At 36.4% G+C, this 14,789-nt stretch overlaps 2 protein-coding genes across 2 annotated transcripts; one reads left to right on the top strand and one right to left on the bottom strand.

The window, feature by feature from the left end:
- Window positions 1-581: 581 nt before the first annotated feature.
- Window positions 582-13,146, bottom strand: LOC142976432 (homeobox protein rough-like). Its single transcript, XM_076119789.1, has 4 exons — window positions 12,221-13,146; window positions 1,938-2,058; window positions 1,425-1,538; window positions 582-1,057 (listed from the first exon to the last, which is right to left on the bottom strand). Exons 1-4 carry the CDS (start codon window positions 12,597-12,599, stop codon window positions 946-948), a joined length of 726 nt encoding a protein of 241 aa, XP_075975904.1. The 5' UTR covers window positions 12,600-13,146; the 3' UTR covers window positions 582-945.
- Window positions 13,147-13,343: 197 nt separating this feature from the next.
- Window positions 13,344-14,694, top strand: LOC142976433 (uncharacterized). Its single transcript, XM_076119790.1, has 2 exons — window positions 13,344-13,659; window positions 14,068-14,694. Exons 1-2 carry the CDS (start codon window positions 13,512-13,514, stop codon window positions 14,547-14,549), a joined length of 630 nt encoding a protein of 209 aa, XP_075975905.1. The 5' UTR covers window positions 13,344-13,511; the 3' UTR covers window positions 14,550-14,694.
- Window positions 14,695-14,789: the final 95 nt, after the last annotated feature.

Here is a 14,789-nt window from a genome sequence, read left to right as displayed (position 1 = left end):
GCTTAACGGATAGCTAAAGGTATAAGATTTTAAATTTATGTCTTCCTATAATAATACAATATTATTATGTAGGAGAAATACAAAATAGGTTAAGTACTACATTCATACTTCACTTTATAAATAAACGCATCTTTTACTCATGAATTTAGATTCGTTACACGAAATCTGCTACAAAAAAAAGACTAGAATTTTCCATCAGAAATAACGACATCTGGTTCTTCAACACACCACATGCCCACCATATGATTTACCCACATTTAAGAATTATATAATAGTTAACTAAGTAAATAGGCCGTTTAAAATTAAATGTGTACTTAAATATAGCACAGTTTTGTATGACTGCTGTTAGCCACGTTTATTGACTAATTCCAACTCTTAATTTCAGCTATATTTACAGCGAGAAAGCGACATTTTGTTCAAACGGAATAAAAGCTTTGTCAGCGACTTCTGTTGATGACTCTAAGCTATTAGTATGACTACCTAATAGCAAAACCAGAATGCATTGTGTTATAAGATAAATTATTTCATTTTCAACGCAAATGTGTAATTACTACACTATACTAATATTAACTATTGTCCATTGCAAAACTTAACGCATCCGTTCACACAAATATACGGATGTAATTCTTAACTATAAGTACCGCAAATTATAGGTAACATTTAGAGTTTGTTCAAAATATCTAATTTACATCCTAGAGCAATAAAAAAGCTCACTAACAGTTAAAGTAAGTACTACAGTACACTACAACGACTTGCATTGTTTATCAAAATCATCATTGTTCTTTAATTTTTTGTTTCTTTGATTTGTGTAAAATTGATATCAAACATTTTATACATATTTACTGGCGGCCCCATAAGGTTTTCCGCCTCGGATCTCCGACTACCTTAGACCGCCACTGCGTCTTATTCAAAGCTTAGAAAAGTAAAATGAGTAATAATAAGGGTTTATTTGTCGTTCATCGGTGGGTGTGGTACTGGTAAGCAAGGGCAGGGCGGCGGAGTGCAGTACGCTGGAGCCAGCACTGACGGGAACAGGCCAGATGCCGCTGCTAGGTTTCTGTAGAGAAATTACGTTTTAAATTGATTAGTCAAACATTGTTTAGTCATCGTGATTATTACGCGTTTTGTTAGTCAACGGGTTGGAGTAATTTCCATGTAGGATATATTTTCAGTTAATTGCTTTACAATATTTTAATCAGATTCAAAGATTCAAGACAGCAAAGTAAAGCTATTTCTTGTAGGAATCGAACCTATGATACCAGGCGCAAAGATTTAGTTGCCTAGCAAATGACACACGCGCCTTAGTAAATATAGAGTGCATGAAAATTAACTTTAATTGAAATGCCCAGGTACGAAATAAAACAAATAGGTAGGTAGGTATATGTAATTAATTCAAAATGTAGGCAAATATTGTAATATGTCACCTGTACTGCTGATCTAGTTGTGCCTTTTCAATCCTTTTGTCCTTAGCTCTTCGATTTTGAAACCATATCTTCACCTGTGTTTCACTCAACGACAAAGCAGATGCTAGTTCACACCTGAAATAATATTTCCGTTTTATGACCTGATGTCATTGCACCTATTGTAGGTGAATAGGTGCTTTATACTCAAAATAATACCTAGAATACCTACATGAGTCATGCGTGAAACATATTTTTATTAAGCGAAGAAGAATGACACTTTATTTTTGTTTTAATTAGTAACAATCAATATTTATATTGTGCACACCGGTGCCTGCAATTTATGCGTTATCTCTTCAGTAGGTACCTATAACATGTTAATGCTAACATAACATATTTATTCCTATTGTTTCATGAATCAAATAAATTCATACGGTTCTCAGGGTACAATAAAGTAGCATTTGAGTGGTCCGTATAACTGTTAGCAAGTAAGTAGGTAGTACCAACCTACCAAAAATAATCTCAATAGCTACAAACCTTCGAGCCCTAGCCACGTATTCTCCTCTGGCATATTCCAGTTCGAGCCTCAGGGTTTGATGTGCGGAGAATGTAGTGCGTTGTCGACGTGGTCGACTCTCCTTGCGTCGTCTCCGAGCCACTAGAAACAAATAACAATGTAACCAATGGATTACAGCATTAGGAACATACTAGTCTACCTAGAATTTCTAGGTATCTGGGTAGACGAAAACCTTCTTAGTGGCTTATTCGCGCAGTTCAATAGTTTTATCAAAAATCTGTAGGTACCAATTAGGGACTAGGTCTCGTTTACTCGTAAAAATATATTATTAGGTATTGCAAGTACAAGTGAAGGGACCTTAAGTCATTGCAGGGAACGGCTTGAATCAACGGAAAAAACGTGAAAGGAGGCTGAAGAACCGCTCGGCTAGAGCAACTTAACTTTAGCATAAAAAAAGATGTCTTTTCTATGCTAAAGTGGCAATTCCGTCGCAAAATTTAAATTCCCACAGTCCTCGTCATCCGCAGTTCATACTCGCGATTAATTCCGTCACTTGCCGCAAAATGTATTCCCAACCAAACCGCGTTCCTATACCAACAAAAAACACTCCTATAAGGATTCCTCGCAATTCCTGTGTACTAACGTTAGGAGCCATGAGAAAGTTGTGCTTGTAAGAGCTCCGATTCCGTGCCATATTGTCCCGGAAGTGTCTAGAGCAGTGAAACCCTGCGACGGTGAATCACGATTATTTAATCACTCATAATTTTGCTATTCGATATTGTATGCCGCTTCGGGCTTATAGTCAAGTGTTTAGTTTCATACCAAACTTTTGAAGAGCTATTTATTATGCTTCTAATTAGATAATTTCATGTATAATGTGATTGAAGTACCTAATTGTTAATTGGATATGTGCATTATGTGTAATTCCTCTCTTATCTCAATCAATAAAAATTACTAATCTTGAACTAAATTTTTTTTAACCGCTTAACTTACCATTGCAAGAACATAAAATAAATACAACTTTTCCCACTGGTCAAACGTGTAGGTCAATCAGATATACCCTAATTTACAATATTCACACTAATTTCGAGCTATTTCACAAACCTTTATCCTATGTTCTTGTTCTTATACTCCTAACTATTGTTTGGATATCTGATAGAGCGTGCGAGAGTCCAGATTGAAGCACTTCGCAGGCAACATATGGCGCAGGGCGCGCAGGATCGGTGTCTGTTACAATAATGTCCGGTCAATTAGTGATTAATCACGAGCCACTGCTCAACCTTCCGTATCCTGTGATTTGTACCCAATCATGTTGAAATAAAGTGCTTGGATATGATTTCAACACAATTTTATGCTACACTAGTTTACTTTGTTTCTGATAGCTCAAAAGCCAGTTCTATAGATATATGCTTGTCACTAAGCATAACGTCTCTAGGCCGGTTAAAGTCGATTTGCGTTCAATTATTTAATCGGGTGACAAGGATAACAGGTAGGTATTTATGCCAATTTTCATATGAGAGGAACCTCATGATTCTTCAAAAACTAACCAAGAACAAATAAGTTGCAAAGAATCCCACATTACCTGCCTAAGTATAGCTTTATTATCTCATTCAACCTATTGTAATTATCCTGCTTCATCAAGTTATAAAAGAGCTCCATTTAAGCACATCTAACCAATTTTTGTTAAAGAAAATAACCGTGTTATTTCTATGAAGATAAAGGAATAGCTCGCATGACCTGTATCGTTAGTGGAGAATGCGTGTCAGATTGTTCTTATTCCATTTGTTTCCACTATTGAAGGAATCATCATTGTAGTTCCCAACTAATGAGGGGTATCAAATAGAGGTTTGTACAAAATACATTTTGAGAACAATCAAAGCAACCTTAATTAGACAAGCAGACTCGTATCGTACGAGGTAATCAGCAATAATAAGATCTTCTGCAAAATTAAATTCAGAAACAAATTAGTTTTAATTGTATCAATCTTACATTTTCATTACATAGGTACCTACCTTCTTTTAGCGCCACGTAAGTGCAGTTGTAGCTCTTACCTAGGTTAATTAGCACAGAAACCTACCGATATTACCTATGCGCTTATGGTTTGCAATGTTTGTTTGTATGCATGCTAATCTTATGAAGTGCAAAAGCCAGTTACAAGTGCCAGTTAGGAAAGACAAAGGTGGTAATGCGTTAACAGCCGTCAGAGGATAAGCAAATATTATATTCATGGATAGCATATTAATATCGGCCATATTAAGTTTAGAATACCTACTTACATATCTATGGATAAGATCTTCATGCTGTGTAGCACTTTGTACCTTAAGTTGGGTCTAAGTACACTCTACAGTCGTTTATTTTTAAGGAGGAGTTTCTAGGTGGTCTAGAAATATAAAAGCCTATCGATCATTGGTAAACCCATCTGTTTTTTAGGCATGCACCACTAACCACTCGATTGGAATGAGTTGAATACAAAACGCACGTGATTTTTATTAGTCAACTTAAGCCGCACTAAACACATAATCTAAGAGATAACAAATTCGTATAATTGAATACTTAGTAAACAGTGAGTATAAAAGGGTGGAGAAGGGTGAGAGTCGTCAGCTGTGTTCCCCCGCCATAAGTACGTATGTAATTGGAGCACAATGCCCGTATTATCTGACTGAGTGTTGTCACATCAATCGTCATGCGCTTAATCGAGTCGAAAGTAAGTGCCGTGTTAATAGCGGTTAGCCACGATGGCTTGCTAACAAGATTTAAATTTAGTAGGTATTATTACGTAGAATAAAACATGGAGAATAAGTAAAGGATCATCAAGACGTTTTAGAACGTTTTGGGTTATCTAAGCTCTTACAGTGCTATAGGGAACATTGAGTCTGTTTTAGCTGTTTTATGCTAAAAAATTCTTAAACAACTGTCACTAAGTTGACCACAGATTGCACAAAAGAAAAAATAACCTAGGTACTTACTGAAGTATAGAGACTCAAAAATGATAAAACATAATGTGTAGGTAATTGATGTTTGTTTGTTACCCATAGAGCTAAGTTTGAATAAAGCCATTACGCATAAGATTACTGATTTTTATCACACATTAATCTACTACAAAAATATTGGCATTGTAGTCTGTGATTAAAAATACAGATTGTGTTTAATCAACAATAAGTTGGTCTTAACAATACGCGTGTTAGGGCTGCACCCCATAATATTCATTACTATATAGAGATCCCCTAATTACGGGTGTATTCGACCGCTCACAAACTTTGAGATGAGAGTTCCACACCTGACTTGTTCGTGTTTTGTTTTGAATGCCTTCTCTCAGATATTGATATCACGATGCCGTCGCTTCACCGCATTTCAATTGAGCACAATACAGAAATCGCAGTGAAATTGTTTTCTTATTATTGTCGGTTTTTCCTCACCGTTCCACCTGCAGGAGTAGTGATGTGGAAAAGAAATGGACCGTTCTGATTTGAAAACGTTTTGATTACGATTGCCAATATTAAAAGCTAAGAAGACCATTCTCAAAGATAAGTTGGACCTGGTGTCCATGGCTGTACTAAGGTCTCAAAATAATGATAATGTCCGTCTTTAAAGAAGTTTAAGATAAGCATAAAATGCAAGAAGGAAAAAGAATACTTGAAGGAATAATGCAGCGTACTGAAAGAAGCAAATAATTATTCAGTTTCTAAAAAACTAGTGTTACTTATTCTGTTTTCTAAATCAAGTGATCTTTCAGTGTAATGTTATCCAATTCGAAATAAGCAGGTACCTACTTATCTACACGAAGCCTACTTATTTGATGTAACGTTTAAACACAAAATGGGCATAATAAATTGTAATATAATTTGTATAGAGCCGTGTTTATCCAAGAATCGATTGTCGCATTTGTGACAGGCTGATGAGCACCGCACCACAATCCGAGCTCAATACGTACCTCGGCCAAATGCGATGTGAAACGAGAACGATACAAATTGCGACTAATATAAATCGAAATGTTATATTGCCAGTTGGAGGATTGGGACACGTGCGAGTTCCCACGCCTGCCCGCCGATGTACGCAAAATTCTCAAATCTTTTCAACAATGAAGTTTTGAGTGTCCACGGTAGTGCTTTATTCTGTGTCGCAGTAAAAAATACGTTTTCGTTTTTAATAGTGATCGATTGAAAATGTAAGGTGCTTGCTCTATCTTGCTGTATTTGAATGATGTTTTTGTTAAAATTGCTGAGGTTTTTTTTTAATCTTTGAATTAGACCCTAACCTTTTTACTCTCTCTAGTTACCATTTCTATACTTCCAACTAGAAAAACCTGCTTTATTCATCGAAAGTTGAAAATGATAAACAAGATTTTCATCATCGGCCGACCGTATCGCTGAAACAAAGGCACGAATACAAATGTATATTCATTTAATCAGTTTCATGGACTGTTATTTCGCAATAGTTATTAGAGTCGAACAATGGATTTTATAGCGTAGCGGAACAGTGCCGACAATTTTAACACGAGAGCGGGTTCGAATGGGTGCCGGCACATCTCTATTGGCGGGCAGCGAGACGTGGTGTGGTAATCGCATCACAGCCAGTGTCGACGCCAGGCGCTGCCGCCCAGCTGTCCGCCCCCGCCTCCCTTCAGACATTTCACCAAAGCTTTTTCAGCGACGCGACAAACCATTATGATTCTATTTTCATGGCAATAAGACTCCCCACAGTAAAAGATTTTCACACTAATAAGTTTAAATGAAAATTGTTCCATTGTGATGGAGACAAAACAGGATTTTACTCTACATTGTCATTCTGGGGAAATGTTGAGTCTACTTTGATATTCTCGTAATGTTTTGGTGTAGATACTTATTCTACAGCGTTTCAGTGTGTTTAGACATTGTTTGTACCTGATAGGCAACAATGTAGACAATGCTATAATTATGGTCCCTTCTTTGTTAAAGACAAAGTTGTTTCAGATTATAAGTACCTACTACAAGTAAGTAAGTCAACTGAATATGTAACATTGCTAGACAGAGATTACTTCAGTAATCGTACTAAGTTCTTGCACGCGGGCATGTGGTATTAGGGGTCTAAGTATTATATGCTGAGCCATACTTGTTAATTCTGGTGATAATATTTTCGAACTACAAACCATATTCGACGACAAGTGAAAAGATTTTCATAAAAAATTGGCACAACCTTTGAATAAAGTGGTATCTCCTAACGTACCTACTACCTAGTAGTACGTACCCCGAGTTCTAGTGAACGAGATAAGGATTTTTACTTTGGAAAAATATGTTTACATTTTGTTTTCATTAAATCCATAAAGAGATGTCCGGCAGAGTTGTGTGAAAGGATTAGGGAAGGAGGTTCTGTACCGCGCAAAAGGCTTATCGGCGGACACCCTCTATTATATTCGAATATTTTTCTAGTGATATTTTATTTATACGAGTAAGCTGCAGATGTAAAGATATCTTTGATCTTTGAGACTCTTTATGAGACAGAGAAGAAAATAAAATTTTGCGCCATTTATTTTTATTAAATAAGGTCGTATTTTTCTTTTAAATGGCGATCCTTGGTAACGATAAATAATATATTGGACCAGACCGAGGGGTCGTGGAATCATAGTTTTTTATAGCATCATCATCATCATTGGTCTGTGTCCAGAGAGTTAGAGGAATATTTGTTACAAAGTAACATCTTCGTTCGTTTATAGCATAGCACAATGATAAAATACCTAGTTTCGCTTATACGAAATTCTACTCAATACATGGGTAGTTGTACAGTTTTTTTAATAAAACGAGCGTTACTACGTAGGTACGTAGGTATAGTTACGTACTAGGTAAGTAACTATACGCTCTGCGTCGGAGCGCACCTACGTAAGCCCTGCGGCTTTATTCGTAAAGACCGTCATGCACTGCGATACAAAATTTTCGTAGCCCTGAGCTTTGTGGAACACGTACCTACCGTATCACTTGCATTGGCAGATTGAGGGATTTTTAAGTATCTAACTACCTAGCAGTCGATAGTAGGCTTTCGGAAGTACTACAGAAAGAAAACGTTATGACGACATTAGTAAAATTACTTTTTTATTCCTATTAAGTTGATGTGTACCTACCTAATTAAAACGATTTACAAACGCATAAAAGATAAAAAATCATCCCTTAAAATAAAAAAGTTGTTTGTCAGTAAAAGTTTTTTTTTCAACAAAAGTTATACAAAGCTTAAATAGGTAGGTACCTACTATATTTATTACAAAATTGGTACTTAATTAGGCTTGGCCCGTACGAAACCCTGAAAAGGCTATAAACTTAGCCCGTAGCATTGGTCTCTACGTTTTACAAATCTGTACCTACTGAACATTTGCTACGTACAGAATCATAACATTTTTTTTCTATAAACTGAATCTTTTATCTGAGCACAGTCAACAAAAAATGATTGTTATGTACTCAGATTTTGTTCTTACCACACTGCAGACAGTGGTTAAGTTACGCCTGCCGTGATTGTTCTGTGGATGGGTGATCACCTTATACATATCGAGTTCCTGCGTGAATCGGAAGGTTCGTAAAATTGTGGGCCCTGGCTGTCATTTTTAAAGATCTTTGGCACTCGTTAACAATAGTCTGACAACCAGTCTTATCGAAGGGTTATAAACCAGGTCATTGGGTTGTGGAGGTCCAATAGGCAGTCCCACTACGTAAAATACTGATATTCAGCTGTCTTTGTCTGCTGCAAACACATCCTCACTTTCCGTGAACCATCTCAGTACACTACCACTACCCTTACTTCTTTATCATCCGAGTATCCGACTCTACCTCTGAGCAAAGACTATTGCTCATATACCACTATACCCACTTGCTCAATCTACTTATACTAATCTATACTAATACTAGCTGACCCGCGCAACTTCGCTTGCGTCACATGAGATGGATTTTTTTTTTAATTTTTTTGAGAGTCAACACAACTCGGCCTAGCTCAGGTTTTCGTTTTGACGTTGAGTTTTGGGACACGTTGTATATCATCACGCTACGACCAATAGGAGCAGAGTATCTACCAGTAAAAAATGTTACATAAACGGGGAAAAATTTCACCCATTCTCTCTAATGTGACGCAAACGAAGTTGCGCGGGACAGCTAGTGACTAATAGGTACCTACTTACCATTACGTATACCGTAAGATGGAGGCAATGGTGTAGTACATCCACGTTTTGCCATTGACAATGTTACCTACTGCCATTTAGCGGACACGTTACCAGAGTCCACGCTGCTATTGAGAAATTTTCTAATATAAATTAGAAAAGACCAATAGTACCTACCTACTGCCGTGGGACATGTATTGAACGAAAATCAAACCTGAGTCCCCATGATCAACAGTTACCTGTTACATAATATACTTACTATCGTCTACTTACTTAATTATTTATTTTTTAGCAATATATGAAATTAGCGGTCTAGACTTTTCTGGGTGCTACTAATGTCGCAGTATTCTTTTGTTGTGCCGTTTACTAACCTCACCCACGAAACTGTATTTAATAGCAGCTACATGAAATCGTTGCAAAGTTGACGTAATAGACGAAGGTATTTTCTCCCTTTCAGTTTTTTAAATTGTCGAAGCTGTAGGGACTTCTCTTCTACTCACTTCATCCCCTTGGCTCAGGCTTGAGGTGAGCATACAACATACATTTGGTCTGCCTAGCTGTTAACCGTTGCACGTACCTATATTCTCAGATCCTAGCACACATATTTTGACTCATGATTCAAATCATGTACCCTTCGCGCGTTTATTAAATAGTTGCGTAGCTGATTAGTGTAATTTAGTTGGGAAGGTACAAGATATCCCAATAAGACACACTTTTGAATTTGCTGTTTTTTTTCTTGTGAATGTGGCTGCTCTAAAATTATAGCCATATAGCTATAATGTATGATTGTTTCGTTCGAATAATGAAAAAGCATCGAAGAAAAAATAACACATTATCACTCTATAAAAGTAAGAACCCCATATATAATAAGTACGCCTTATACCTACGTATAAGCGGAAGTTTACTCGTTTCAAGTGCGCATTACTCTCGGTCAGTTGCGACTATTCGGAACTTGGTTTATTATTGTTAAGACTTCTCTAAAATACTTTTGGGGCTTTTGACCCCAAAGACTGTAACTCGTTAAGACGCTATAAAATCTTGCCTACCGCATCCATGCTAATCAAATAACCTGCCGCTTAAGTTTTTCTACCTCCGCACTATAATTATAATTAGGTAAATACCTACTCTTGCATCGCAGGAACTTTTGTAAAAAAAACTAGAATCTCGAAAAAAATTAAAACAAACGAGCAATGAGGAATTTTTTATGGAAACCATATCTTTCTTTTTAATAGAATTTTACATAGACTGTAGGCTGGCATTAACCAGGTTCATCCAAGTTTTGGTATAAATCACCAGTTATTTAAGTAATTTCATTGTTCGTAAGCCTGTGGATTAAAACGACCTAATTAAGGAAAACTATATTCAAGATTGTAATTTGCTCTACATTAAAGTTATCTTGGCAATAAAAAGATTTTAATAAAACTTAATATTGCATTAAATAATAATAATTGAAATAGTTATACAGGGTGTCCCAAAACTCAACGATAATCCGAGACAGGATGAAAGGCCAAGTCATACCGGTTATAGGAAAAAAAAAAAAAAAAAAAATCCATATCACTTAGTTCAGCAATAATAGACACTTTTCAAAAAGTTGAAATTCCACACCCTTGGTCGCATTTTCAAGTCCTGTGATCACCAATGTCACAATTTCGCTGTGTTTTTTTGAATTTCGTGATCTTCATTAAATATGCTATTAATCGTAAAACAAATTAATGCACAAAACATTGTTAATTTAATAAAAAAAGTTAAGTTTTAGTGAGTCATGGTTCACAAAAATATCGTTAGTTAACTTTGTCGCTTCATATTGAAAAAAAAATGTACTACACTACCCTTGGCAAGTTATTTCAAAAGTTGGCGCATTTAATCAAGATTTCAAAACGGTGCAACACTTGTCACTTTTCTTGCCATTCAAAATGTTATTTTTATTTGAACGACGAGTATCCTCGAAAATGGATCGAACGCAGTGGTACAATTGTATGGCGTCCTCGTTCCCGCGATCTAAATCCAGTAGATATTTTTTACTGGGAATGCGTAAAAGAAAAAGTCTATTCGAAATCAGTACAAAATCTATCAAAACTTCGCCAGAAAATTGACACAGCGTCAGAGGTAATAAATGCAAGGAATTTTGCTTGACTGGTGCAAAGGTCTTTTGTAAGGCGTTGCAGAGCCTGTATTCGTGCCAGAGGAAAACAATTTGGTATTACTTTAGTTTAAGGAGAATAATTAAATAAGAACGATGATTCGTTCATTCTTTTTTTTTATTATCATTACCTATTATGTTTATTACATTAAATATTGGTTATGGACTGACTCAATTACATCTTTACTAAAAATAATTGCTTTCCTCTGGCACGAATACAGGCTCTGCAACGGCGTACAAAAGATCTTTGCACCAGTCAAGCAAAATTCCTTGCATTTATTTCTTCTGACGCTGTGTCAATTTTCTGGCGAAGTTCTGATAGATTTTGTATTGATTTTGAATAGACTTTTTATTTTATACATTCCCAGTAAAAAATATCTACTGGATTTAGATCGCGGGGACGAGGACGCCATACAATTGTACGACTGCGTTCGATCCATTTTCGAGGATACTCGTCGTTCAAATAAAAATAACATTTTTAATGGCAAGAAAAGTGACAAGTGTTGCACCATTTTGAAATCTTGATTAAATGCGCCAACTTTTGAAATAACTTGCCAAGGGTAGTGTAGTACATTTTTTTTTCAATATGAAGCGTCAAAGTTAACTAACGATATTTTTGTGAATCATGACTCACTAAAACTTAACTTTTTTTATGAAATTAACAATGTTTTGTGCATAAATTTGTTTTACGATTAATAGCATATTTAATGAAGATCACGAAATTCAAAAAAACACAGCGAAATTGTGACATTGGTGATCACAGGACTTGAAAATGCGACCAAGGGTGTGGAATTTTAACTTTTTTGAAAAGTGTCTATTATTGCTAAACTGAGTGATATGGATTTATTTTTTATTTTTCCTAGAACCGGTATGACTTGGCCTTTCATCCTGTCTCGGATTATCGTTGAGTTATGGGACACCCTGTATATTAAGTTCTATGATGTTGTTTAACAACTTTTTTTGCTCAAGAATCGTCTTCATTAATATGTATATCGTTTAATTCATTTTACCACAGATGGTTATAACAATAATATACAGATAGTTGCACTTACAGAAAGCGGCCAGGCCAGCTCCAAATGCAAGTTGCTGGTGAGGCAGCAACATCGGTCGCGGGCAAAGCGGCAACGGCGGCGGCGACGGCCACATCGGCGGCGCTCTGGCCTGGACATCCAAAGGGCTCTCACTCTCTCCTATCTCTACATCCGAAGACGACTCGCTCTCAAACACATTCTCAACAACACTATTATTTTTGGGCTCCTCAAGATGCCCATATATTCTCGCAAAGAACTTTCGTGGAGATGACGGCCGCGGAGTCTGCACCGTACTCGCGGCCGTCTGATTATCCTCAACTTCTTCGCTCATCGTGATAATTAGCACACGTGTTACTCGGGTACAAGAGGTACTACTATTGAGAGTGTCAGGTGCATACATCCCCGAGGACCGAGGCCCCGCCCCTCGCGCTCTCCCTCTTTATCCCGACAAAAATATAGGGGAAAGGGTGGACCGCAGCCAATAACAGCGCCTGTTTTATTTTAACCCAGCCCTACAGGCGGGCTTTAAAGTGGGACAAAGTTGTTTTAGAACTTTGTGTTAAGTTGTTTTAACTAGAGGTCTTATTTTCTTCTCAATATCATATAAGAATATGGAAATTATTAATTAGGTGGCTCAAGTTTTGAATTTAGTGGCGACTAGGGAATGCAATCCCGACTCGAGATCGTCAACTCGAGATCCCTCGCGATCAGAAATATCAATCCCGCGGGATCCCGAGATTTTCGGGATCCCGTCTAGTTAGTAAAAATAATACAATTCGAACGGCTTGTTTAATGTAATATGTGTGTGATAGTGTGGTGAATGCAATAAATTATTATTTGAAAGAAAATAAAAGCCTTTATTTTTCAATATTACTAACAACGTAACATAATCAACAGGTGTAATAACATGAACATAATCAAAAAAGTAGGTGTAGCTCAAGGAGATCAAAATAAAAAGTAATCACATGGCATTTTGAAAGTAGCCTCTTAATAAACAAAGTGTATCAATAGTATGATCTTCTAATCGGCATCTTAAGTCTTTTGCAATGTAGCTAACTGCTGAAAATGCCCTCTCCGACAATCCCGAACGGGATCTCGTCATATTATGCTTCGGGATTGATCCCGAAAAAATACACGGGATCTCGCGAGATCGGGATCCCGCGAGATCGGGATTGCATTCACTAGTGGCGACACGAGGAGGTTTTACTTATAAAAAATAATTCTTATTCTCTTTGATGCAACGAAAAATGACGTTTTAAAAATGTCTAAAATGTTATGTGGTATTTCACGTCCCAGTCGGTAAACGGTTTCAATGTTTATCTATTTCGTAAGCATTGCCACAATGCATCGAAATGCTGCTGTGATAAGCGTCACGTGTATATTGCTGTGTCTCACATTTAACTATACATTCCCTCTACATAGAGACAGCTCCAAATGGAATTTTAATTTGTATGGAAATCGTAAGTGAAATCTAATTTTATTTTTAAAATATGATTAGGAGCTTGTAGGCGTTATAATCTCGGAACAAATATTTAAATTACTACCGTCGTCCTACTTACTACATTTTACGACCGTTATTGTGATCTCCACTTCGGCTGCAGTTTTGCATTGCTTTCACATTGACTGATGGATAACTCACGTTATTGATCAAACTTATTATCTACCTGCAGCCTCATGTCTAATTTTCTTTATAATCCATATAATATTATTGACAGTGATACTGACGCTGCGCTGCTTGGGTTGGTCTGTTGTTTCATAGTAAGATGTTAGTAGTAAGGCCAATGATGTCAGGAGGATAAAAATTTAAGTACCTACCTAACTAGGTACCTACTATTATATATTGTTACCTACTATTATTTTGATTACAGACTCTAGAGTTTGCGAGAAAGCAACGTATCATCAAAGGCTTGATCGTACCAAAAAGATGGCAAGTAATTTGGAAAATGCGTTAAAAAGAATAAAAAGCTCCACTCAAGATTTATCAAAAAATATACAGGCTCGTTTCAATACTGTGAAAAATGCCTTTACTGAAGAAGATCTTCGCCAATACGAGCAATTGGTAATAATGAAGAAGAATCCCTATCTTGATCTGAAAGAAATTGAGATTAAACTCAGTCCCACTGAAAAAAATACACGCCAAAGCTTACGGTTTGATACAGGGCCGCTAACACAGAATTTTATTGGTGATCCTAATGTTTGGGAACCAGTAGACGAAGGGCCTAACGTGGAAATTACTAACAGGGGTTTGACAGGTTTTGCAATACCTGCAAAAATAATCAAAAGTTCAAAAATCGCGGAAAATAGAAAGTTGGAAGATCCTAAATACACTAATGAATCTGATCAAAAGTGAACGCGAATAAGGCAGAAAGGTCTTCTTGATTATATTTAAAAGTTATTTAATGCGGAAAGAAATATTACAAAATAAATATACCTATTTAATTCAGTCTGTTTATTAGCTAGGTACTTACTTACCCATCTACGTTTATAAGTACACAAATTACCTATCACTAATAACTAATTTGCAATTTTATGTAGTAAAGAAAAGGAATATTATAAATCGGTGAGCAGATTTTTTAGTTTCTGAAAGCTA

The sequence above is a fragment of the Anticarsia gemmatalis genome, chromosome 11, assembly GCF_050436995.1.
Source record: "Anticarsia gemmatalis isolate Benzon Research Colony breed Stoneville strain chromosome 11, ilAntGemm2 primary, whole genome shotgun sequence".
Lineage (NCBI taxonomy): Eukaryota > Metazoa > Arthropoda > Insecta > Lepidoptera > Erebidae > Anticarsia > Anticarsia gemmatalis.
The sequence above is the reverse complement of the archived record's forward strand: the minus strand, read 5'-3'. Positions and strand labels throughout refer to the sequence as shown.